Here is a 27,466-nt window from a genome sequence, read left to right as displayed (position 1 = left end):
TTGGCTTAGCGAATTGAATTCAGTCTCTAGATTCCCTAAGAGGCTCCACTCCTTGCAGAATGCCAAAGGATGTAATTTGTTGACCTCAATGTTTCCATTAAGTGGTCCTATTTCTCTCACACATACTTAATTTTTAAGTCTCATTCCTAATTTAAGTCACATGTTATTTTATTTACTTCTTGAAAAGAATGTGAGCAATGGCTTGTGTGATGTTCTAGGGTGTGTGTGTGTGTGTGTGTGTGTGTGTGTGTGATAGCAAAAGTACCTTGAGAGCTGTCAGTGAACAGACATGAGACCTGGTTCCAGCTCTGCCATTCCATGACTCTGAGATGTCTGTAAATCACAATTTCCTGGTCATTGTTTTTCTTAAGTAAAGGGATTGCTTTAGATGAGACTAAGGTCCTTATCAACTTGACACTTTGCTGATCTTTTAAAAAAATATTTATTTATTTGGCTGCACTGGGTCTTAGCTGCAGCACTTGGGATCTTTGATCTTTGTTAGACACGTAGGATCTTTAGTCATGGCATGTGGACTCTTCTTAGTTGAGGCATGTGGGAACTAGTTCCCTGACTAGGGTTCAAACCCGGGCCTCCTGCAATGGGAGTGTGAAATCTTAGCCACTGGACCACCAGGGATGTTCCAACACTCTCCTCATCTTTAACCAACATTTCTCCTGGGAATTTAAGAGAAAAATCTTTGTACAATAACATTTAATTTCCATTTACTTGTAATGGATCTTTGTTTCCTATAAACTTTATCTTTACAAAAAGAATCATACATGCTCCCTTCTTTGATAAATATGGTAAAAGGGCAATAACTTTGTTTAAAGTGTTTTTTTTAATTTTGAAGAAGTTGGATTCCTTATAAATGTCTCCTTCTCATCCATTGCTGTAACAAACTAAAGCTAAAATCCTAACCAGTGAAAAAGGGAAAAAATGCTTTATAAAAAACAATGAATGAGTTTTAAGGTCAAAAATATGTTCTGCTCCTTATAAACATCTGCACCATTAATATATATAAGTTGTTTTTTTCTTCTCGAAGGTATGAATGTATTCATGATGTAATATCTGACTTTCAAGTTGTAAAGCAGGTAGGTGGCAGCAAGTAAAATTCTCATTACAGAAAGGAAGTAGCTGGGGGCCCACACAGTGAGGATTTTAGGATTTGCCTCTTCAGTTATGCTTTTTGGCTTAGAAAAGCCTTGGGAGGTTTTTTTTTTTTTTTCCTTTTCAAAAATTCCAGGTTTCATAGGCCACACTTGCATATTAACAAGTGTTACAAATCAAATTTTGCTCTTGCTCCATTCTCAGTTGTTGTGTGGAAACTCCCAAATAATTCTGCAAGAAAGACCCCAGTATTGCAGACAGGCCTTGTTGTGCCCACTGAAGGTGGCTCTGCCAAAGCTTGGCCTGCAAATATCTGTGCTAAAGTCAAAGGCGCCCAGGAAAGAGAGTACCTGTGTCTGTCCACACCCCTGGCATCACTCCATCTCTGCTGAAAGTGCTTGCCCCAGTTCCGTGTGCTCTTGAAATCTGTGGAGAGCCCAGTGGGAAAGCCTCCTCTTGTTTTTTCTCACCCTCCCTGTAGCTCAGATGGTAAAGAATCTGCCTGCAATGCAGGAGATGGGGGTTCAATTCCTGGGTCAGGAAGATCCCCTGGAAAAGGAAATGGCAACCCCCTCCAGTATTCTTGCCTGAAGAATCCCCATGGACAGAGGAGCCTGGCAGGCTACAGTCCATGGGGTCGCAAAGAGTTGGACATAACAAAGCGACTATCACACATACAGTCAGCTCATGTCAGGACACAGGCATGAATACTACTAGGAGCCTAGGTTAGGGGTGAGTCAGTGAAACAGGTACCACACTGAAGCCGGAGTCAGCCATCTAAACCATGATTATCAGCTTTGGCACAGTGGTAAGGAATCTGCCTGCTAGTGCAGGAGACTCAAGAGACACAGGTTCAACTCCTGGGCTGGGAAGATCCCCTGGAATAGGAAATGGAAACCCACTCCAGTATTCTTGCCTGGAAAATTCCATGGACAGAGGAGCCTGGCTGGGCTACAGTCCATGGGATCCTAGAGAGTCAGACTTAACTGAGCAAAGGGGCATAGCAGGCTGCTACAATTAGTGTCTTCCCAGGGTGGTCCAAATAGATTAGCCAGAATCTGAGCTGCAGGCAGTTTAGGCTTAATCCATAATCTTGATACACTTCCAAATTTGTAGACAACCCTTGGATCCACAAAGAATCCATATTCTAGTTGGTCAAGAGTCTCCCAAAATAAAATTTAAGAGGAAAGCAATCTGATTAAAATGGCTATACTTTGTGCTGCTAATGATTTCTAACTTGCTCAGGCATATTTGTATCTTAAAAAAGGAATCTTGGTAGCTCACATGAATCTGTACTTGCTATACTTTTTTACAGAAGATTTTTTAGATGGTTGGAGAGAGATGGGGTATTCCATCTTTACTCGTATCGGTTAGGCAATAACCTATATTGATTATCAGCAACACCAAGTCAAATAGCCAAGAAGTACTTTTATTCATTCTTTATGTTTGTTTTTAAGGGATATGTAGTATAGTATTTGGGCTTCCCCAGTGGCTCAGTGGTAAAGAATCAATCTGCAATACAAGAGCCACAGGAAATGCTGGTTCAATCCCTGGGTGTGGAAGATCCCCTCGAGGAAAGCATGGAAACCTACTCCAATATTCTTGCCTGGAGAATCCCATGGACAGAGGAGCTGGGTGGGCTATAGTCATTAGGGTTGCAAAGAGTTGGACACGATTGAAGCAACTGAGCACACACAGTATAGTATTTACCTGACCTCTAGACCAGAATCACGGATTCCAAAACAGTGACAGAAAGTATGACCGAGTTTGTGTCCAGGCTTCTTATTTCAAAGTGCCCCAATTGGTTGTATAACAGGATGAGTTACTAATATAGCATTTCTCTTTGCAAAGAGCTTCCCCAGTGGGTCAGTGGTAAAGAATCTGCCTACAGTGCAGAGATGCAGGTTCAATTCCTGAGTCAAAAATATCCCCTGGAGAAGGAAATGGCAACTCACCCCCGTATTCTTGCCTGGGAAAGCCCATGAACAGAGGAACCTGGTGGGTTGTAGGCCATGCGGTCCCAAAGGAATTGGACATGACTTTGTGACTAAACAACAGTTCTGCAAAATCATGGATTTATTCATTCATTTAGCCTTATCTTTGAGATGTATAAAAAGTGCATGGCACATAGTAGGAGCTGAAAACATACTAGTTAATTGAATGAATGAATGAATGAGTGCAAGTGGCTATTGGTGACAGTGCCCAGGTATGAAGGGAAGAGTATGTTCAGTAAAGAAAACAGCTGTTTCTTGTTGCCAAAACATGCTCACAACTTAGAGATGATGTAGAAGGACACATTTATTCATCTCTTCTTACTTGGGACTTGCCTCTGGTGGTGCTAGAGATGCATTCACAAAAGGACTTTATTTGGCAAATAGTAAGTTTACTTCTGTTTTAGGTTCAGAACTGCTACTTGTGTCTCACATATTTGGTTCAAGGGCAGATCTCATCAGTCAAAATATAGGCTTTTAGAGCAGGTGTTTAAAGCAGGGAGGGAAATGCACTGGATTCAGGGCATTCTCCATTGGTTCATTAAAGAAAATGCCCTTTGGATTTTGTGAGGTGTGAGGTGACTTGCTCTCGTATATGATTAGAACTTTTCCTAACACATGTGTGTTTCATTAGCTGGGAGTAACAACTTGGTTATTTATGGGTTTCTGCTTAGTATTAAATATATGAAAACTTTTGATGGTTCCCATAGAAGTTGAGATAGATTTGCTGTGGAGGCTGAATGCAGTCTGACTTGTTTGTATTGAGGGAATCTCTGGCTTATCTAATGTTACGTCGAAGTATTTCATAACTATCCACTGTATGGATTCCTTGATGGTTAGATGTTAGCATTGTGAGCCAATGGCACAGGCCTGTCCAGAGTAGGAGAGGAAGGCTTATTTCTTCCTCTAATACAAACAGCCTAGTAGAAAGGACAGGGAATTCTCATCAGAGCCAAATGAGGCCATTTGAGGGGGGTCGCACAGAGTCAGACATGACTGAAGCAACTTAGCAGCAGCAGCAGCAGTAGCAGACTTGACTTGGGGGTTCCCAGGTGGTGCTAATGGTAAAGAACCTGCCTGTCAACGCGGGAGATGTAAGAGACACTGGTTCAATCCCTGGCTCAGGAAGATTCTCTGGAGAAGGGAATGGCAACCTACTCCTGTATTCTTGCCTGGAGAATCCCATGGATGGAGGAGACTGGTGGGCTACAGTCCATAGGATCACAAAGAGTCAGAAATGACTGAAGTGACCTAGCAAGACTTGACTTGTTCATGACCACCTTCCTATGGGGTTTCTGGCATTTGACTAGTCCAGTCTCGTAGAGTGACTGACACAAGACATTGCTATGTACTCAGATATCTGCTTAACCTTGGGTATGAAATCTCAGCATAATAACTCTTTACACTCTGGACACCTTCACAATTGATAAAGTGTTTTCATATTAATACCATTACCTCACTGATCTTTACACCAAAAATAATAGCAGAGCAATTATGTAGTATGCATTTTGGGCACTATTCTAAGTGTGTAATATCTGGTTTCATCCATGTAACACTATCCCCTGAACACACAAGCTAGACATAATGATGATTCTCATTTATGTTGAAGGATATGAGGCATAGAGGCGTTAAGTAACTTGTTCTGGCTTTATGAGCCTGAACAATGATGATGAAGTGACAATGCCTGGATCACAGTAGATAAGTATTTGTGGCTGAATGAGAAAGACAGCAGAGAATAGAACACTAAAGCTCAATACGTATCACTGTATTTAAGAGGAACTCAGTTCTTATTTAAAAAGCATTTAAGTCTGTTTTCCTATCATCTTTGCTTTCCCTGCTGCCTACCCGCACATCTGTGGCATCCTTGGCTCGGGCTATGCCTCAGGTTCTTGGACTCTTGGCTCTTCCTCCCAGCCAGGAAACCTGCCCACTCATGTCCCAGGCCTAGGCCATTCCAGCTGGTACTGAACAGTTGGCATTGATCAGGCCAGGTGTTTTCCTTTGGTCTGTGCCTAAAATCACTTTGACCATCCTAGTCTGATCCTGTCCTTAAACAAATCTGAACCTGTGGGGTGACTCCTGCACTTTCCTGGAATGCTTGCAACACTGTGACACTTGGGGAACACTCCTTAGTGCAGATGGAGAGGGGTGATCTCGCTTTAGATTCCCCCTGATTGCATCTGTAGGCCTATTACTGAGAAGGAGTAAAAAGAGCATATCCTGAGTAATGTGATGCTGTGGGCAAAAGTATAGATTCTGGGCTGGACCATCTAGGCATGATTCCCCTGGCCCTGTGGTTTAACAACTCCTTCCTCTTGGACAAATCTCTTAAACCCTCTTGGCATCAGTTTCTTCATCTGTAAAAGCTGACAGTAACAGAACTGAGACTGTTATGTGGACTGAGTGAGTTACTGCATAAAGCACTTCAGCTGTGCCTGCAATATAGTTAGTTCTAGATTAACACGGGCTGTTATAATGGATAACTGGAAAGCACAGATGAAATTATTAATTTTAAAAATTGTAGATATTTTGATTCTGGGTATTTCTAAAATACAATCAGCACCTACCAACTGGTGGGAAAACTTTCCCTTGCCTTTATTTCTCAAATTCCTCCTCCCACTAGTTATGAAATAGGCAATAGATACAAATTCTCAACAAGAGTTCTATTTTGGCTGGTTTTGGTAGGAAGGAACAAATGTAAGAAATGGTGCTGCAAAATGCTTATCTGCTTTCTAAAAATAAAAAGTCTCAATGGATTCTTCTTCAACCGCCAATTTTGATCCTAGTTTTGTGCAATGAAGAGCTTTCCAGCACTTGCCTGACATTGACCCCCAAACCCAGCATCTTAAGGTGAATCAGATAAATAGTCATTCTTCAGTAGCAGAGAAAAATAAAATATTTACAAGATAATTTTGATACTTTTAATCTCATCAAAATGAGGTTGTCCATTTATTGGGAGTTATGCAAATAATTACCTTATATAAAGAGAATAAACTGTCATTTTTGAAGAATGAATGACGATGCAATGTCAAAATTCATTTCTAGATGTCAGACAGATGGAAAATAACCTGGTTGTTTCAGAAAAGCTTTCTTTTGACAAAATAACTTCTCCAGATTTTAAAGAGCCAAGAGCCCTGCATAAATATTAAGTTGTTCCATAATAATTGTCTTATAAGGTTGAGAAAGTTACTTAGGCTCTCTGTGCTGCATTTTCTTATCTATAGAATGACAATAATGATAGTAGTACTTATCATCTAGAGACATGGGAGTGTATTGAGGATAAAATAGGATATGCAGGAAAAGATTTTAGCAGATAATTGGCTAAAAATTGCTCAAAATTTATTAATATTCTTAACTTTATGAATATGTAGATAACCTTTAAATTATTTCATAGGTGTGTCTAAAAGGGAAAAATAGAATCATTGTGTTCATTAAGCCTATTGGAGTGTTGTTTATACTTTGATCAAAGGAAATTGCTATCATATTCACCACTGGAAGCATGCAAAGGAAAAAAAATGAAGCAGAAGTCTGCCTCATTATAACCATGTTTTCCACAGTTCCATTAGAATGTAAATGGGACTCATGATGTCAGGGGTTTTTATCTGATTTGTTCGCGGCTATATTCCCAGTACAGAGGGAATATAGAATTGAGGATTCTTGTACATAGCAGATACTCTCACCTTAATTTAGGAAAATTTCTCCCAATAAGGCTCTGAAAAAAATAGAATCAGCTGCCTTGGGATGTGGTGAGCTTCGTGAGCCTGGATATGTCTGTAGTTGGGTGGCATTTAGGAAGGTTGTATAGAGGTGATTCCCAGGTGAGGTAGGAGTTGGACCAAATGACCACTGAGGGTGCTTATGTCTCTATGAATGATGGATGTTACTATGATGCTACTTCACTTTGGGGATACTTTGGAGGTAGGTAGATAGAGTTTCAAACTAAGAAACTGTCGGCTGACTTCCCTGAGAGGAGAAGAGGCAGGACATTTGGAGACCTTGGGGGCCAACGGTAAAGAATTTGAAAAAAAAAAATCACTTATTCCCCCACTCTCCCTGCCCCAAACTGTATTCAGTAACCATGTCTTTCCATGACTAGAATTATCAAGGTTAACACAACCAACAATGCCAATACAGTATCATGTACCCCTCATATGATGTGATGAGAGTATATCCTGGGATATAGTATCAATCCCATGCTGTAGCCTCAGTTTTTGCCTTAAAGACTCTGCACTCTATATTTTACCATCTGTTGGGATGATAATTATCACTTGGGATCCTATTGTGAAGGGAAAAATCCCTGATATAACTATAATTGATAAGTTCTGTTGACTAAAATTTCAAATGTTATTATTTCAGGAGACACATTTATAAAATTGCCATCCTGTGATAGGAAACTTCCATGAGAAGATTCTCTACTCACTTTTAGATAAATGAAAATTACCCTGGAAGAGAGGGCAAGAAGTACAAAAATGTGACTTAGATGCCAGATGAAATGAATACACTTTTCATTGGCCTTGACAGAAGCATAACAAACAAAATGCACTCTGTTCTTTCTTACTGATTTCTAACCAACAGCATCCACCCCTATTAAATACTTCTTGAGTGGTTTTCTAGATTAGTCAGATGCTTTATTCAGGATGTGGTGAACAGAGGTTGCAAAGTTTCAATTAGAACTATGTGGTGTGACTATTTCTTAATGAGTCTTATTTTCATAGGTCACACAAGAAAATCAATTGAATAATTTCATAGTCACACCGCACACATCAAGAAGGCCCTTGTTGTCTAATAGTTCTGTGTATAATTCTTCACTCTGATTGGACATCTTTACTCATTGGCCCCCAGAGCATACTCAGCTCCTTTCTATGTCATTACCTTTGGTTCAGTTTGGTTTCCAACTTCTTTTGTGAAACTTTTCCCAGTGGTTTCTTCAGCTCAACACCTTGCCTCTTTTTGGAATTCTACTAGAATTTATTTTCTTTATAGTTATTTACCATTAGTCACTCAGTTGTGTCCAGCTTTTTGTGACAACGTGGACTGTCGTCTACGTGTCTTCAGTCCATGGAATTCTCCAGGCAAGTCTACAGGAGTAGGTATCCATTCCCTTCTCCAAGAGATCTTCTTGACCCAGGGATCGAACCCAGGACTCCTGCATTGTAGGCAGATTCTTTACCATCTGAGCCACCAGGGAAGCCCTGGCACTTATAAATATACTATCTGATATTGATTGATATTTCTTGTCTCTGCAAATGGTTTGATCAATAAAGATAATAATGGGTTAATGTTAAGTTGGGTTAAATTATTTTAAGGGCCTAAATTCTGGGACTTTTTTAGGTTGGGTGAGCATCTACTCTAAAACCCTATCTACTCTAAAACCCTATCTACTCTAAAACATAGGGTTTTCTTTTCTTTACCATTATTAAAGTTTGATGACTGTTTCCTCATGGGTCAGAGGCTGTGTTATCGCTGGATCGAGAGGCCAACTTTGCTATTCCTCCTCACTTTGCACTTGGATAATCCTCCTTGATAACAAATTTTCTTTTTCCTTGGTTCCTTTTGCTTCCTCTCGTTGAACTATTACAGAAATTCAGTGAGCCCAGAGCTTTTCATTTAAAGTGCTACAACGTCTGACTGTCTTGTCTGGCCTTATCATAAAGGAATAGGATTAAAAAAGTCAGGTTTTGACAACTGATGATTTCTAAGAAACTAGCTCTAGGTTACTATAGGGTTCTTATTCAATTTAGTCATTGTTGTCATAGATTTAATAATGGTCAATGGCCAAAATAAAAAGGTTGATTTACTGGCAAAGGCATTATTGTGTTGACAGCTTTCAGATATATGAGTTAGTTTATGTATGACAGGTTGTTACATTGCTTCCCTTTCTGAGCTTTAAAAATATTATTGTGGTGTTCTTTTATGAGTTAAATATATGTGATCCATCATCCTAAGTCCTTCTTAAACACTAAGATATTGTTTTTACCATTTTGAATAAAATTTTGTGTTGAAGGAGGAAGGAGTTCATATTCTACTTCTCTTATTTTGAATGGACATAAACTATTTGTGAAGACTCTCATTTTTTTCTCTACCCTTTTCTAGGTCTCCTCTCCTAGCCCTGAAAATCTGGAACCAGTCTTTCATTTTTTTAAGAATACATAGTCCTTCTGGTGGTGTGATTTGAGAGATATTAGAAAAATCTCTCCTTGTCCTGGAACAAGGCTCCCTCTGAGGTGTTCTGATGCCACCAAATACTCCACTATATTGGGACACAAAGTCAGGCATTTCTTAAGGGCCCTTCAACTACCTCCCTTGTCCCTTGGTCTGCTCTCTGCTCATACCAGGTTGCCCGTCTTTCGGGACTTAGATACAAGGCCATGTCCCAGGGCAGGCATTCCAGCCTCTCACTCACCACGGGGCCAAAAAGAGGGGCAGGCAGCACCCAGAGGGGTAAATTTCATCCAGTGGGAAATGGGTGATGGAAGTGACTGGGGAAGAGAAATCCCTCCTGCATTCTTTCTCCTGTTGTGCTACTTCAAGATGTAGTTCCTTTACAGACTTTTTACATAGACCATGGATGAGTGGACGTGTCACTCATTTCTGTCTTTGTGACTCACTCTGGAGCTGCACCCAGAGTGATGGGTACACTCACGACGTTGCATTGTCTCCTTCTCAGCTTCCTTTCCTTTTTTCTCATTCTCACGACCCAGAGCTTGTACATCCCCTACAAAGTGATAATCCCTTAATCTGTATCTCAGGCTCCTAGAAGACCCAGTTGAGGCACTCTATTCTAGAGTATTTCTGTTGAGTTAAACAATTTCTTTCTTTGCAGGTATGCTTTGAAAGCAAATGCATTTGGAAAGGGAAATCTAGGAAGAAATTATGTTCTATTAGGGGAAATGTTAAAGCAATAGGAGGATACTGGTTTATAGGAGAGGAAAAGACAACAATGAAAAAGGATAGGAAAGGAGTCACCAAAAGATGGAGGAGAACATCAATGTCAAACTCAATCTATTTCACAGTTTTTTACTCAGCCACCCACAAGCTCAATGTTAAAAAGGATTTCTACTCCTGAATATTTTTTTCAAATTCATTTTAGATATGTCCTCTTTTTGGATGTAGAAAATGCTTTTTGTGTATAGTATGCATGCTTAGGATTCTGTTTTTCTTTTTAACAATAGAGATACATTGGGGAAATTTCCCAGCTGCTTAAATTCTAACATTGATTTAAATTTTAAAACTTTATTAATTTTATTTTTCAGAAATTAAAAATTAGATATATAATACATTTGATTGCTAAATAGTATCATCTAAGATCTGAATTTATCTGTTATATTTGCATCATTGACTTATTTAACAAACCAACTGAATCAGTACCACCCATCTGACATAAACACCATGCTGAGTTGCTGACAGACTGTACTGAAAATACAAAGAAACATAAATGTAGAAGATGATGTATTTCTATTAATTGGTTGAAGTGTGTTCATGTTAATTATTTTTTAAAAAACACTGGAGAAAAACAGCATGTGAAAAGACCAACATACAGGTTTTTCTCACTGAACACATTTCATCTTGCACTTTAGAAGTGTAATAGGTATATGTACATTTATTTATCTTTTGTAGGTTGTTTCATAGGAATACTTTATACAAGAGGCAAATCACACCATAAATGTAGAAATGTCCCATTAATGAGAATGAGAATCTATATTTTACTAGAGAAATAAGAATTTTTTTGCTTTTAGTCCCATAGCTGCTATTCTGTTGAGTCCTATATTGTGACAGGTATTGTCAAGGTTAATAATCATAATTTACTTTTTCCAGTTTCTTTAAGCAGCTAGCTAAATTGTTACCTTGTAAGTCATGTATTATAGGCCTCCATTTGTAGATGGACACCCTGTAGTTCAATGTTGAGTAACTTGATCATATCACAAAGCTGGTAAATTAAAAGGTACATTCAGGATTCAAATACAGCTCCATTTGTCTCCAAACATATCCTTTTCTTATTAATCCCTCTAATATAAATGAACTTTTGGGAATTTGACTATGAAATATTCTTCTGATTTCTGCTTATATTTGTAAATTGATATATTCTCTGTTGATTTACAGTTGGATTGCCTAATGGGACATGGAGTGTGATTTGAATCCTAAAATAAGATTGATATGATATCACAGGAAATCACTGGATTTAGTAGACACGAGTAGATGTCCTAAATTAGGACATACGGACATTTTGTGATACTGTTATATTATTTTAAAAATATAAAATGCACTTGGGTCTAAAAACGGAAAGTTCAGCTCAGAGATGAGGCGAATACAACATATGTGACTGTTTGGCTTGGTCACGTTTGATCTTTTTAAATAGTTGACCCAGCTGGTGTATGACTTACCTCAACATTAGCAGTAACTTTAAGACGATGGGTCATGCTCCTTGTCAACTGTGTCTCTTTGAATGCTTGTATTGTTCCCAATGACTTCATTCTCTATGCTGGCTGACGGGGATAATACTTTTAATACGTTCCATAATTTTTAATTTGAGAACCTCAAAGTGAAGAAAAGTAAATGGAGCTTTGACTCACTAAAGTAGAATTAGGTTTCTTTTCCTTTTTGTCTTTATGAGTAGATTCGCCATTTAAAAACCAACCCCAGAAATACAGACTCAATATCCAGTCACTTAGTAAGTGCAGCTAATTTAACTTTTTTGTGTGTTATTTTTATTGCTTGAATGCATCTGAGAATTCTGCAGGTCATGTGCAGCAGGGAGACATGGATAATAGACTGAATGAAAGAATAAGAAAACAAAGAGATTGTGAAATATTTGGATGGTAGCTAAAATTTAATGCAATATAAAGGGACAACTGCAAATTCATGTTTAGGTGAAAACTGAAACGAAACAAAACAAAACAAAGGAACAAAAAAATCCATCAATTCACTGCCTTCTAGCATATAAGAAACTTAGGAGTTTCTTTTTATTCTAAGCAGCATAAAACCCCTGAAATTAATGGAATAATTTAAAAGGGCTGATATGCTATGGGGCTGCATATGGTGCCTTTACTGTGGTGGTTGAGAGCCCCACTCTGTCTTTGCCAAACCATGTAAAATACTGCTTTATTTGAACCTTGTATTTAAGGAGGATGTAAGGTTTATGAGAGGTCTTGGTGATTTCAGGTAAAATGTGATTGAAGTCACCAGGACGTTTAACTTGAGAAAGAGAAATTCTTTCAGGAAGACCTGATTTCTGGCTTCAAATATATGAGGATCTGTCATGAGAAAGAGAGATTCGACTTATTCTATGTGATTCCAATTAGCAGAGTAAAATTATGAAAAGGAAAAAACTAGTTCAACATAAAGAAGCATTTATAGAGGCTTAGAAATAGATGCTTAATATTTATTTCGAATGAATGACTGTGATCGAAAGAATGGGTGAATGGTCTCATTGAAATGGGATGCCTTATAAGACAGTGAAGTCTCTGTGCCAAAATTTTAAAGGTGGGCTTAATGAACTGTCTCAGGGGATGTTTTATAGAGAAGCTGAGAGTTGGTTGGGGGCTTTCCAGGTAGAGCTAGTGGGAACCCACCTGCCAATGCAGGAGACATAAGAGACATGGGTTCAATCCCTGGATTGGGAAGATCCCAGAGAGGAGGCCATGGCAACCCACTCCAGTATTCCTGCCTGGAGTATTGCCTGCCTCTCTCACAGATGGGGAAGCCTGGCAGGCTACAGTCCATAGGATTGCAAGAGTTGCACATGACTGAGGCAATTTAGCCATGAGAGTTGGTTGGTAGGAGATTTGAATACCTCTGAGGTTCTTACTAATTCTGAAATTTAATATAATTTGTGACTCTTGAATGAAAATCTTATGTTTTCCACATCTAGGATCATACTTTCTTTCATTTTCTCTAAAATAAAATCCATAGGTTCTCTGATAAACATAATTTTAATAATGTGTCTTCTTTTAAAAATTCTTTTGCTAAATTATTGCACTTGATTTTTGTGAACTAGATCATGGGATAGGCAGAGAGCCTTTGATTGTACTTTTTCTTGAGGAAAAAGTTCAGGAGAGTGTGTTAATTAACTCAAGGTCAAGTGGTGAATTAATGACTGAGTCTGGTGATCTTTCTATAAGATAATGGCATTTTCCCTAAGAAATTTTTTAAGTCAAAATTTGAGCCTTTGAAGCTATGCAGTTGAATTAGATTAAAGGAATATATTTAAAAAATGAAAGCTGTGTTTTGGATAAAAAAAAAATTAAAATGGTTTGAAGAGAATTTCAGTGGTTCTCAACCAATGTAATTTCTCACCCAAGGAAACATTTGGCAAGGTCTGGAGATAGTTTTGATTGTGACGTTAGGGTTGGATGGAGGAAGGGAGGGGGATGACACTGGCATTTTGTGGGCAAAAGCCAGGTATACTGCTAGTCATAGTACAGCACATAGCACCCTGAAAGAAAGAATTATCCAGCCCCAAAATGCTAGTAGTGTGAAAGTGGAGAAACCCATTAGATATTTCCCACTCATTTTAACCAGAACGTGTGTTTCTGTGATCAATGAGGTAAGATATATTGAATATAAGATGTCTTTAAGCTTTTATTCACCAAGGACTTTTCATTCACTTGAAATAAAGTTATATCTGCCAGAACTACTAACTTTGACAGCCAAGGACTGCCTTGCAATTGCAGTGGCCCTGCCTTTTGGGCTAAACTTTCCAAACTCTCTGCCTCTGTCATTCATTCATCCTTTGCCTCTCCCTTGTACCTTTGGCATCTTCCTGTCAATTATCTTTCATAATAAGGATGAAAGCAAAATAATTCTCTTTTCTGTACATATTGACTAATGGTACCCTTCCCTTTCTAATCTTTGAAGAGTAATCTACAGTTATTTGCACATGTTTCATGCCATTTCTATCTAGCAAGATATTGTTAGTGCTTTTTGGTTTTCAAATCTAATGCATATATTTCAGTTTTTATTTTTAATTCTCCATCAGCCCTTATCCCTACTTTTGCTCAGTCATGTCCAACTCTTTGCAACCCTAGGGACTATATCCTGCCAGGCTCCTCTGTCCATGGGATTTTCAAGGCAAGAATACTGGAGTGGGTCACCATTTCCTCCTATAGGGAATCTTCCCGACCCAGGGATCTAACCAAAGTCTCCTGCACTGCAGGTGGTTCTTTACTGCTGAGTCACCATATACAGTTGATCAAATTCTTCTAGGAAACTTCTCTTCTTAGTTCTGTGGCTGTTCCTTCTTGATCCCTTGAGGTCTCTTCTCTTTCTGCTCCTCTACGATACTGGGTTTTTTTTGTTTTTTTTTTTTCAGGATTGTATGCTTAGTCAGCTTTTTTTTTTCTTTTCACATAGTTCTTTCTAACAGATCCATATCAATGGTGTTAAATACCAGTTTATTTTTCATGACTCCAAAATTCAGAACCTGTAGCTTTGACTTCACTCCAGGGTTCCAGATCTAATATCTATCTACTATTTGTAAATGAGACACAGTCATGTCAGATTCAGAATGTCTAAAACTGAATTTTTCTCCATGCCTATTTTATTCAGTTTGGGCTGCTGTAATAACATAACATAGCCTTGGTGGCTTGTAAACAACAAACATTTATTTTCCACAGTTCTGGAGGCTGCTAAGTCCCAGATGAAGATCTCTAGCAGATTCAGTGTCTGGAGAGAGCCTGCTTCCTGGTTCATAGCCAGCCATCTTTCTACTGTGTCCTCACATGGCAGAAGAAGCAAGGGAGCTCTGTGAGGTGTCTTTCATAAGGTCTGATCCCAAACATGAGGGCTCCACCCTCACGACCTAGTCACATCACATTCGAGATTAGGTTTCAACAAAACAGTCTGTAGCAATCCTCAACCTGTTTGTTTTCTTGTATACCTTATACAGGTGGTTGGTACCGCAATCCAGCCAGTAACTCTAGTCACAAACTGTGGAGTCATCCTAGACTCCTTTTACCCCACCTCCTACTCTAGCTTATTAGTCACCAAGTCTTTTTTGTGTATATTTCACTTTGTGCATGTCTCTCATGTTAATTTCTTCTTCTCCATAGGGTTGTGTTGCCACCACCGTCATTTAGGTGTATCTGAATCACCTGTACTGGTATTAAAGGAACCTTTTCAAAGTGGAAAAACAGACGATCACAATGGTTCTCACTTAAAACTTTTCAATGACCCCATTTTAACTACACGAAAGTGAAAGTGTTAGTTGCTTAGCCACATCCAACTCTTTGTGACTTCTTGGACTGTAGCCCTCCAGGCTCCTCTGTCCATGGGATTTTCCAGGCAAGAATCCTGGAATGGGTTGCCATTTCCTTCTCCAGGGGATCTTCCTGACCCAGGGATGGAATCTGGGTCTCCCGCATTGCAGGCAGATTTTTTTTTACTGTCTGAGCCACCAGGGAAGCAGATCCAAAGTAATTAACATGGCTCTTGGCCATTTGTGCAGAGAAGGTGATGGTACTCCACTCCAGTACTCTTGCCTGGAAAATCCCATGGATGGAGGAGCCTGGTAGGCTGCAGTCGGACACGACTGAGCGACTTCACTTTCACTTTTCACTTTCATGCATTGGAGAAGGAAATGGCAACCCACTCCAGTGTTCTTGCCTGGAGAATCCCAGGGACTGGGGAGCCTGGTGGGCTGCTGTCTATGGGGTTGCATAGAGTCGGACACGACTGAAGTGACTTAGCAGCAGCAGCAGCCATTTGTGACCCACGGGCCCCCCAATCTTTTCTTCCATCACAATCCCCACCAGCCCTCCAAAGAACTGGACAAGTTGTATTATTCATGCCATGCCTTTTTATAAGTTGTCTCTTTCATTTAGAATGCCCTGGTTAGTTACAATTTTAGTTGTCTTTTTCTTAAAAATTAATTTTGTTTTTAATAAAGTAATACACATACACAGATTTTTAAAAATCAAATAGTGCTAAAAGGATCATAATATTGAATAGCAGATCTTTGTTCCTGCCTTCCTGGCTCTTCACCTTGCTAGAATCAACCACTTTTGACTCTTTAAGGTGCTGCGTCTGTATTTACCTCTGTATTGCTAAACCATTTGTAATACTATTTCATGAGTTGTCAAGTTTAGACTTGTTGAGTTTCTCTTCTCATTCCAGTATAGTGACTATAAGGGTAATACTCAAAACACTTTGATGATGAGCACTGCATAGATGAGCACTGCATAGATAATGATTAATCACAACTAGTTACTCTACATGGTCTATGTTGGCTAATTAATGGTCTTAATTTTATGACACATTTGATAGCCCAGTTGGTAAAGAATGTATCTGCAATGCAGGAGACCACAGTTCGATTCCTGGGTCAGGAAGATCTGCTGGAGAAGGGATAGGCTACCTACTCCAGTATTCTTGGGCTTCCCTTGTGGTTCGGCTGATAATGAATCTGCCTGCAATGCAGAAGACCTGGGTTCAATCCCTGGGTCCCCTGGAGAAGGGAAAGACTACCCACTCTAGTATTCTGGCCTGGAGAATTCCATGGACTGTATAGTCCATGGGGTTGCAAAGAGTCAGACATGACTGAGTGACTTTCACTTTCATCAGTATTTATATTATCATTACCACATAAATATTGTCAACTGCTGAAACAATATGATATAATCACGTTATCTTGATAACTCAGTATTTGTTTTCTAGAAGTTTTGATGTTTTAAAAAAGCATTTATTACCTATTAAAAAGTCACTGTAATTCCCACCTTCTCTGTGAAGTTTTTGCTGCTATGCAAGTTGATTCTCCACCCTGTGTTAGTCCCATGCTACCTGTTCTGCTTATCACATTATATCTTATGGATTTGTGTATCGATCTTCCTTATAAGAATATGAGTTCCTTGAAGGTAGTGATGATATTTGTTATCTTTGAACATTCAGTGTCTTGCATCAGTGCCAAACCCAAAATGTTTAATAAATATCTGTTGAATTATGGATGAAACAGGAGCGTCCTTTCTCTTTGAAGCAGCCTTCAATATTGAGTAGATGCTTTTGTGAGCACTTCTCTGATTTCTGAGTCTCTCCATATGGATCACACACTCAGATTCCTGTCAGGGTCTAGGAAGTTAAAATAAATGAACTCAGCAAGCCTGATGGAGTCTGTGGCATTTAAAGAGGTCATGTGCTACTAGGTTCCAGCTAGTTGTTGCTATGAAGGTGTTTCAGACTTCCACTTTTTAAGTAGAAGCAGAAAAATCCAGGCTTGATATAAACCATCATGATTCAGTTTTAAAAAAACTATGCAGACCAAGTAAATTGTTCTTTAAAATCAAGCTTGATTTGGTTCATGACCACCAGCTAATGAAGATTATTGCATGGGAGTAGGAGGAGCTATGTACCTCATCACAGACCCTTGAACTTGGTGTCTAATTGGCCCGAGAATGTCTAACCCAAGGGGTCCTCCCAGGGGCTCTCCCTAGTGGAATTTCTTTGCCAGCTGATGCCAGCATGTGGAGTGAGCCTTAGCAGAAGACAGCCTGGGCACAGCCTGCCAGAGTGTTCGGAGGCCCAGGCAGGATTTCCATGGAATCAGGACTTCCTCTGTCATGTGGGAATAAAGAATGTTGTGTTAAATTATAAACTGATAAGGGAAGGAACTCAAGAAGATTAAAAGTTGTACACTATCTGTCAAGCCGTGTGTGTATCTTTTCTTATGTTAATTTACATTTTACAATAGTCTTAAGATGAAGATATTGCCATCCTTAGTTTGCAGATGTTAAATCTCTATGAGATTTAATGGTTTTTTTTTTTCAGTTTCCATCATCAGAACAGATTAACCGAAGAATTAATGCCTCTGATTGTGCCCATGAAGAAAGCCCATATGTGGGGTTTTAAAAATGCTTTAAACCTGTTTTATAATAAAAAAGCATAAAATTTTCCACTGGACATTGACATTGGGATCTTTGAACTTAATGTTTGTTTTGTATGTTCATAGATTAATCTAAGATCACTCTTCTATCAACATTTGTTGAATATCCCTTGTGTTCTGTGTTAAATAACAGGATTTCAGAGCTGGGAAATATATAGCTCCTGTACTTGAGAAGTCTTAAATGACTGTTTCTGGTTTGTTCTAAGTGTGAAAGGAGGAGCCAGGTAACAGGGTTAAAGGCAGAAAAATATATAGAAATTTGGTATCCAAATTGTGCCAAATTGTGTTTTTTTTTTTTTTTTTTTAAATTTGAGCTGCTCCTTTTTTATTGTTTCAACAAACAGAATAGTCAAGTAGAAAAATTAGAAAGTGCAAATTAGGATAATTAACAAAAAATTCTTCTAACCATGTGGGCAACTCTATCTACTTACTTACCCATCTTTTTTTTAAACTATTTATCTATATGGATATTTTTATATTTATCACAAACACATGCAGAAAAAAACACTCAGATCTCACTAATTACTAGTCTATAACTTGCTTCTCTTACTGAGGGATATTTTTAAATGTTTGAAAATAAATTTTTATGACTGAAGAGCATTATATTACCCAGAAGTATTTCCTATATCTTTAATCAGCTCTCTATTGTTAGATATTTAGGCCAATTTCTAATTTTTTTATAAGCCATGTCACATGTAGAAATTTTGTAGTGAAATCTTTTTATGTATTTTAATTTATTTCCTTGGGAAAACTTGCTAGAAATGAGATTACTGGATTTAAGCACTTGGACAATTTTTAAGCTTTTAGCTAAAAGTCCTGATAAATTGTCCTGCGGAAGAGTAGTAATAATTTACCTATTATCAATGGATATGAGTTTCTTTTTTTCTTCACTGTTTTCAATGCTAGGTACCACCTCTTTAAAAAAAAAATTTTTTTTCCCCCCAATTCAATAGAGAGAGAAAAAACTCTCTGTTTTGAAAAAACTGTTTTTGAAACTCTTCCCGCCTTTGAACTTTCTAGATTCTATTGTTATCTGGTACAATACTATCACTGTGTTTTGGTTACTTGGTTGGCTGATTACCTGCCTTAGCAGCTTTGGAGGAGTTTGAGGGTAGAGCATTTCCTGTCCACAGGTGTGTTTTGGGGGTGCTTGTGGATGTTTGTTGAGCTTAATTGTACTTGAAGGACATGTGCAGCTTAGAACCTTGTCAACACAACCAGTGGGCAAGTTACTCTGTTCTTGCAAGTTACTCTGTTCCTACTAGTTACATAATAATGAGTAATTTAACAGTACTGATTAAGCGTTAACACTGCATTAAGTGCCTTGCATACTTTGCTGGTTGGAGCCTCACGACAGCACTCTGAAGAAGGGATAATAATTATCTCCATCTTGCCAATGAGGAAACCGAGAGGTTATGAAATTCGCCCATGGTACATGGCTCTAAAGTGGCAAAAACAGATTATGAACTCAGGATCATCCAGCTCCCAAGCCGTTTTATCATTCCTCCTCTGCCCTCTCCTCTCCAGCTTCTTATTATAGATATTTTAAAGTATATGTAAAAGTAGAGACAACAGCAGAGTGAACCTTGACATACATACCACCCAGCTTCAACAATGAGCAATATAGGGACCATCTTGTTTCATCTATGCCTTTCCCTCACTGCTGCACACCTGTCTTCCCTTTTTGGATTATTTTAAAGCAAATCAGAGATACATTAATTTCCTTAATAAGTATTTAAATACATATCTCTAAGAGATATAATTCTGTTTTTAAAATCTAAACCACAATATCATTATCACACTTGCTGCTGCTGCTGTCGCTTCAGTCGTGTCTGACTCTGTGCGACCCCATAGGCGGCAGCCCACCAGGCTCCTCCATCCCTGGGATTCTCCAGGCAAGAATACTGGAGTGGGTTGCCATTTCCTACTCCAATGCATGCATGCATGCTAAGTCGCTTCAGTCGTGTCCGACTCTATGAGACCGTATGGCTAGCAGCCCACCAGGATCCTCTGTACACAGGATTCTCTAGGTAAGAATACCGGAGTGGGTTGCCATTTCCTTCTCCTATCACACTTGACACTCTAACAATTTCTTAAGATTGTCAGATTCCCCTGATTATATTTACTGTGATTTTTACTGTTGGTTTGTTTGAATCAGAATCCCTGCAAGGACTACCCTTTGTATTCTAAACTTTCCTAACCTCAGCACCATGTTCCTTTCCTCCGCCTGCTTTTCCATGAGGCCTGTCCTTCTCAGAGACAGAGTTACTAAGCTGGAGGAACTTCAAATTTTAAAACAGTTCCTATGAATTGAATATCTAGTTTGCATCTCCCCAGATGGAAGCACACTGGGTAGTTAAAACTTGAGAAGCACTGGGCATGTGAAGACCAGTGGAGAAAATACATTGCCACATGGGTTCATTATCCCTCTTCCCTGAAGCTCACCAGTGTATATATATCCATCAGGTGGCTGAGAACTCCCTTTGTGCTTCTGCTCATAGGATAAGGCTCCATCACAGCTATGGCTAAGTCTTCTCACTTATAGGGCCAGGTCTCATCAGATATAAGTGATGTGTGTGTGTTGTTTGTTCAGTCGTGTCTGACTCTTTGCAACTCCACGGACTGTAGCCCTCCAGGCTCCTCTGTCTATGGGATTTCCCAGGCAAGAATACTGGAGTGGGTTGCCATTCCTTTCTCCAGAGGATCTTCCCAAACCCAGGGATCGAACCCAGGTCTCCCACATTGTGGGCAGATTCTTTAATGTCTGAGCCACCAAGGAAGCCCAGAAAGTGATACTGGTTTGAAAATTCTGTCTTGAGCCTTGAGCTTGAAAAATGAGACATGCTGGCCTGGGTGCCCCTTCCATGCTGCAAGAAAATAACTTGGAAATGGGAGCCACAGGCTTGTTATTTTCATAAATGGTTGAGACTTTGATAGAATCTTTTGTCTTGAGCACGTTTTCAAGGTTTCATGTTTATTTTGGTTCTGTTTTGAACTTGAAGGTCTAGTGATCCTCCACTGTGTTCTGGCAGATGGGAATTCAACCAGAAGTCCTGAAGATGATGGCCTTCTTTGTGGAGATCACGCAGAAAACTGCCCAGGTAATGCATAACTACTGATGTCTTTGTATTTCATCAGTTTTGTATTCAATCTCAGAAAGCTGACTTCTCTAAATTTTAAGTTGATAATACAGTAATCATAAAACCAGATAGTTTTTTGAGCACTTGCTAATGTACCAGGCACTGGGCTTTACATACAGTAGTGCATTCACTCCTTGCAAGAACTCTATGAGCTAGTAACATTTTTTACTTTATTTCAAGGTGAAGCTAGAAAGAATATGTAATTGCCAAAGGTCACACTGCTGGTATACTGCAAATCTGGGATTCACACTCAGGTCTTTCTCATTCCATCATAGATGTGACTTCCAGCCTCTAGCATCATGTGATATCTTAGACTAGATTCATAGAAAGTTGGCACATTCTATTCAAATTCAAAATTTTATTTTCTATTTTATAACTTAAAAGAAGGGAAGAAGGCATCAATTTTTAAAACATATTTTACCTTACAGATGCTTGAATTAGTATTCTCAAAGTTATTAGTCTGAGGCAGGGGTCAACTTTAGTAGAGTCAGATAGTAAAAACTGAGATTTTGTGGGGTTTGTGGTCTTTTTTGGAACTACTCTGCTCTGCCATTGAAAGCAGCCATAGACAGTATGCAAATGAATGGCTTTGGATGTCTTCCAATAAGACTTTTTTTTTTAGAGAAAGAAGCTGTGAACAAGATTTGGTTTTTGGGTCACAGCTGACTGACTTCTGGTCTAAGGTCTGTCTGTCATTTATACACTGTATGGTCTGATCTTCTACAGAGGCTGTTTCTTGTTTCAAAACAAAACACAATACAACATAGGCCAGTTCTGAAAGTAGGGCAGAGTGGAGAAGAACCTCTGGAAACTTCTCTGAGCTGCAGTATGGTGACCTGGTGCAAGTGCTCCTTTCCTAGTGTCCTGGGGATGTTGTAACTGAGCCAGGAGCACGCTGAGCAAGTCGTCCTGATGTGAGTCATCAGTTCTAGCCCGACTTTCCTCTTTCCTCCCTCCCCTTAGTGGGTGGCCTGGAGAGTGCCCATGGGCTGTGGAGTCCATGCTGTCTTAGATCCTGACGGTGTGAGTCTTGTCACCTGTGTAGTGAGAAGGACAAAGCCTACTTTATATGTGTGTTTTCCTTCAGTCTGGTTTCGAATGTCTTAAATGACACTTTCACATTTCCTTTGGGAGATTATTCTGTAATCTCATGATTGACAGGGTTAAAAACTATTACTTATCATTCTCCTAAATGTAGTTTTAAATTTTGTTATTGTCATGAGAACTTTTAACAACATTTTAAGTGCATGATACAATATTACTGGGGCTTCCCAGACCCCACCTGCCAATGCGGGAGACTAAGAGGCCTCGGTTTGATCCCTGAGTCGGGGAGATCCCTGGCGGAGGGCATGGGAACCCACCCCAGTATTCTTGCCTAGGAAATCCTATGGACAGAGAAGCCTAGAAGGCTACAGTCCATAGCGTTGTAAAGAGTCAAAGACAACTGAAGTGACTTAGCATATATTATTAACTATAGCATGTGATGTTGGATAGCAGATCTCTAGTAATTATTTATCTTACAGAACTGAAGCTTTATAGCCCTTGAACAACAAACAAGGCCTCTCCCCGCAACCTGTGGCAACCACCATTCTACTCTGTTTCTGTGCATTTGGCTATTTAGATACTCATATAAGTTGAATCATGTATTACTTGTCCTTTGGTGACTGGTTTATTTCTTTTAGCATAATGCCCTCCAGGTTCATCCATGTTGCTGCATATTGCAAAATTTTCTTCTTTGTCAAGATTGATTAATATTCCATTGTCTGTATATACTGTATTTCCTTTATCAATTCATCTCTTGATAAATATTTTGGTTGTTTCCACATCTTGGCTATTGTGAATAATGCTACAATTAACATGGGAATGCAGCTTCTTTTTTGAGATCCTGATTTTTGGATAAATACCCAGGAGTGGTATTGTTGGATCATATGGCTGTTCCACTTAAAATTTTTGAATAAACTCCTTGCTATTTTCTATAGAGGCTGTAGATTGCACTTTCAGTCTATAAATTGTTTCCTAGTTTGTTTAAGGTCACAGGTAAGCAGAGTAGCCTGACATGAACTTGGAAAGACTGGCTCTAGAATGTGTATTGTTAATTCCCATGGTAATATTCTAGAATCACTTTAGAAGACTGGAATGTTCAATACATGAGAAAAATTCTGAAAAAAACAATTCCTTGAAAGTGCAAATGACAGTAGTTTCTTGAAAGAGAAATTAATGTAAAACAGGAGCAGATTGTCTCTGTTGAGTAACTGTGTGACCTTGAGCACATTGCTCAAGCTTTCAAAGACTTAATTTGGAACCTGTAAAATAAAGAAGTGACTTTCAGTGGTCCCCAACCTTTTTGGCACTAGGGATTGATTTCATGGAAGACAATTTTTCCACAGACTGGGGATGGGGGTGTTGTTTGGGGATGATTCAATTGCATTACTTGTATTGTGCACTTTGAAAGTGAAAAAGTGAAAGTGTTAGTCAGTCAGTCATGTCTGACTCTTGTGACCCCATGGACTGTAGCCTGCCAGGGTCCTCTGTCCTTGAAATTCTCCAGGCAAGAATACTGGAGTGGGTTGCCATTCCCTTTTCCAGGGGATCTTCCCGACCCAGGGGCGGAACTCAGGTCTCCAGCTTTGTAGGCAGATTCTTTACTGTTTGAGCCACCAGGGAAGCCCATCGTGTGCTTTATTTCTATTCAAATGCTGCTGATCTGACAGAAAGTACTGGTCTACACCCTGGAGGTTGGGGACCCCTGAATTAAATGATTTTTAAGGGTCCTTCTTGTTTCTAAATGATTTCAGGATTTTACTTGCCAACAGCCCCAGTCTTTAAGCATTCCATTTTTAGTCCGTCGTTTTCTATCTTGAATGAAACATTTATTCAGTTTGTCAGTACTTATGAGCTACCTACTATACAGGAGGCCCTGTTCCAAGTGCCAAGGATGCAGCAATGAACAAAATAGTCAAAGATGAGGTCACAAAGGTAATAGGAAAAAAGAGGCAGATGCCATTTACTGAGATGAGGAAGGACAAGATTTGAGGAGGGTGGAAATCCTAGGTTCCATTTTGGAAGTGTTAAGTTGAAATGCCAGTGAGATATATGTTAATGAGGCAGTTAGCATGGGAGGAAGAGATCTGGGATGGAAACAAATTTGGGCATTGTTATCATTAAGCTGTTTGAAGCCAGGAAACACCCAGAGAGGAAGAGGAGCAAGGAGAAAAGCTGAGTAAGTGTTGCGCCTCAATGCATTGCAAAATTTAGGAGCTGAGGGAGTTGAAGTCAAACCAGCCAGGGAGAATGAGCAAAGGAGGCATCACATGCACTCTTGAAAAACAAAAAGAAATGCAATTTTTTCCCTGTCCATTCTTATTTATCTCCTAGCCAAGAATAATTTTAAATATATGAAATACACGCAAATCTCAACACTGAATTCTTTCTTCTTCCTTTAAAAGGGCTAGAATGAAAAGAGCAGCTATAAGTGAATGTCCAGTCCTGTAAGCTCACAGATGGTTGACACAGTCCTTCTGGGTAAAAGACTTGCTGATGAGGCCTGATTGGCCCTCTGTATAAACATATCCTAGAAGCTCAGGAGGGTAACAAATACATCTGTGAGATTTATTTTTCTTTTCCTGGAGAAATAGACCAATTCACATTTTGACAAAAAATGGCATTGAATGTAAGACAAATGGGAATCCTCAATTACAATAAATTTTCTGATGTTGCACTTTTTCAAGAGCATCCTGAATTTACATTCCCCTGTCCCACGGAGATAGTTGGCAAGGTAAGAAGAAAAATTAACTTAAAAAATATAAAACCTTCTTCCTCCCTTCTTGGTTTAAGAAGGTTGTAAAATGAAGTCCCTACTGGGAAGAGGTCTAAAATATTAAAGTCTCAGGCTGTACTTCATAGTCTAGGAGGAAATTTTCTCCAGATTCTGCTGTGACCATTTGAACTCTTCGGTGCACTGGTTGTTTTCCACTCTTTTTAGGTCAGATATCTGTGTGTGAAGGTCAATTTATAAGGATTTTTTTCCCTTCCTCTCTCTCTTTGTTAACTTTTGTAGGACTTCTATCTCAAAATTTATAAAGTTGAGAAGTTTAAAGTGTTAGTTGTTCAGTCATGTTCGACTCTTTGCGACCCCATGGACTGTGGCTTGCTAGGGTTCTCTGTCCATGGAATTCTTCAGGCAAGAATACAGGAGTAGGTAGCCATTCTCTCCTCCAGGATATCTTCCTGACACAGCGATCGAATCTGGGTCCCTGCATTGCAGGCAGATTCTTTACCATCTGAGCCACCAGGGAAGCCTGAATTTAGTTCCCCTCTTTTAAATCTCTTACATAGAGATTTAACTATGTATTTAACTAAAGATTTAGAGATACAAGAGGTTATAAATACTGTAATGAGATTTACCAAAAAAGCATTATCCCAGTAATTGATTTCAGAAGAGTTGCTGATATTGATACCATTTGCAAAATCATTAAATAGATTTTTCATGAGCATTATCAGAATACGTAAGAGACGATTTTATGAAAATAAGCCTAATGTATTAATTGTGAAGAGTTTTAATCACAAAGGCATGGCAAAGCCTGCTTGGCTGGAGAATAAGAATCAAGTACAGAAAGACTAGGGCTTCCCAGGCGGGGCTAGTAGAAAAGAACCTGCTTGCCAATGCAGGAGACGTAAGAGACACGGGTTCGATCCCTGGGTTTGGAAGATCCCCTGGAGAAGGGCATGGCAATCCATTTCAGTATTCTTGCCTGAAGAATTCCGTGGACAGAGGATCCTGGGGGGCTACAGTCCATAGCGTCACAAGGAGTTAGACACGACTGAAGCAACTTAGCACATACACACAGAAAGACTAAAGAACCACACTGTTTGATCAAAGCATCCATCAAAATGAGGAAAATTCTATTTTTAAACTAGGTTATCTGGGTGTCTGCTGTATTTCTCCACTTTAGTTTGGCCCAAGAGAAGCCATCACATCTCATCTAATGATTCTAATGACCCCCCAAAATGTGACCACTTCTTATCTACCTGCCCATACTATCAAAGAAAGATATTCTTACTTCTGATCCCTTCTACTAACTCTTGGAATCAAATTTTGACATCATTGACCTCCAGTAGCCCTGGTGATTTCTTATTTAATTGGCTGTAGAATCTTTGGAATATAGTGTCTCATGAAGAGTTTGTGATATGTTACCTGCAGTGCCCATCCACTTAAAAGATTGTGCTGTGATCTGGTACATGCAATTTTTCCATGTAGTTTTGCGGAACAAACTCATTCCCAGAGAAATGATTTGGTTTGGGGAGTGTGAGTTGGAAAAGAGCAAGTAGGAGGGAAAAAGAGTAATTAAGTTCCACCACCCCTAGTATTTGGAATAGGAAATGGCACCCCACTCCAGTATTCTTGCCTGGGAAATCCCATGGACAGAGGAACCTGGCAGGCTACAGTCCATGGAGTTGAAAAAGAATCAGACACAACTTGGTGACTAAATAACAGCAAACAAACCTCAATATCAGAGGAATCTTCATGGCTGTTACATTTTTAAGACCATGCCATTCACTTGTCAACAGAGAAACACAATACGTAGGACTAATCATTCTTTTATCATAAGATTAACTTTTCCTTTTTCTTGATAAATATCTCTGGAATGGAAGGATAGACTTTACCGTCCCCTTCCCTATGTCATCAGGTCTCATGATAGGCAGAAAATGTTGGATTTCATAGCTGTTCAGTTTTCAGATAATGTGACCTTGATGAATATTAGATGAAAGCAACTGGAATTTTAGGTGCATTTCAAAGGAGGAAATGCTGATAAGCCTTCTCATTTCCATGCAAGAGAGAGAGGGAGAGGCTCCCATTTAGCTTTTTTTGGGGGGGAGTGTGGAGTGGGAAGGGCAATATGTGTGATTAATTTTTCTTCCAGGTTTTAAAGTTCCATAGAGAAATCACAGGACATTTTCTGCTTGGTGACATGGAAGTGTTTTCAAATCCAAATAATGCTGGGAATATTTAAGGGCATGCTTATTTGGCAAAGGAGGGAACTCTGTGAGCAATCAAAACAGGACCTGGCAACCCTTTCCCTGGCATGGATTTGTGTTGCTTGGATGAACCGAGGCTGATCAAATCACTGCATCCAGCAGCTGCTGGTTAAGGCGCTCTCTGGTATCTTGCTCTATGTGGTGTTTATTAAAAAGGCTGGCTATGTTTAGCAGGGCATGGCAGCCAGAGGAATTAGTGAAGTTCAGGATACAGAGCCATATAGCTTATATTTAAAGTCAGGTGTGCTTTACAAAGTAGAAAAGACCTTTCTGGAGCCCAGTAGATCCGTCAGGAAGTCTCACTGCTTCTTTATTGGAGTGCAGTT

The 27,466-nt window shown here is 39.3% G+C and overlaps 1 protein-coding gene across 1 annotated transcript in view; it reads left to right on the top strand.

The window, feature by feature from the left end:
• BTC (betacellulin) overlaps positions 1-27,466 on the top strand; it is a 50,174-nt gene that overhangs the window by 2,991 nt on the left and 19,717 nt on the right. The window contains exon 2 of the mRNA XM_027544754.1: positions 20,967-21,065. Coding sequence (XP_027400555.1) covers positions 20,967-21,065 — 99 coding nt within the window. The remainder of the gene's footprint in view (positions 1-20,966; positions 21,066-27,466) is intronic.

The sequence above is a fragment of the Bos indicus x Bos taurus genome, chromosome 6 (genome assembly GCF_003369695.1).
Source record: "Bos indicus x Bos taurus breed Angus x Brahman F1 hybrid chromosome 6, Bos_hybrid_MaternalHap_v2.0, whole genome shotgun sequence".
Taxonomy (NCBI): Eukaryota; Metazoa; Chordata; class Mammalia; order Artiodactyla; family Bovidae; genus Bos; species Bos indicus x Bos taurus.
The sequence above is the reverse complement of the archived record's forward strand: the minus strand, read 5'-3'. Positions and strand labels throughout refer to the sequence as shown.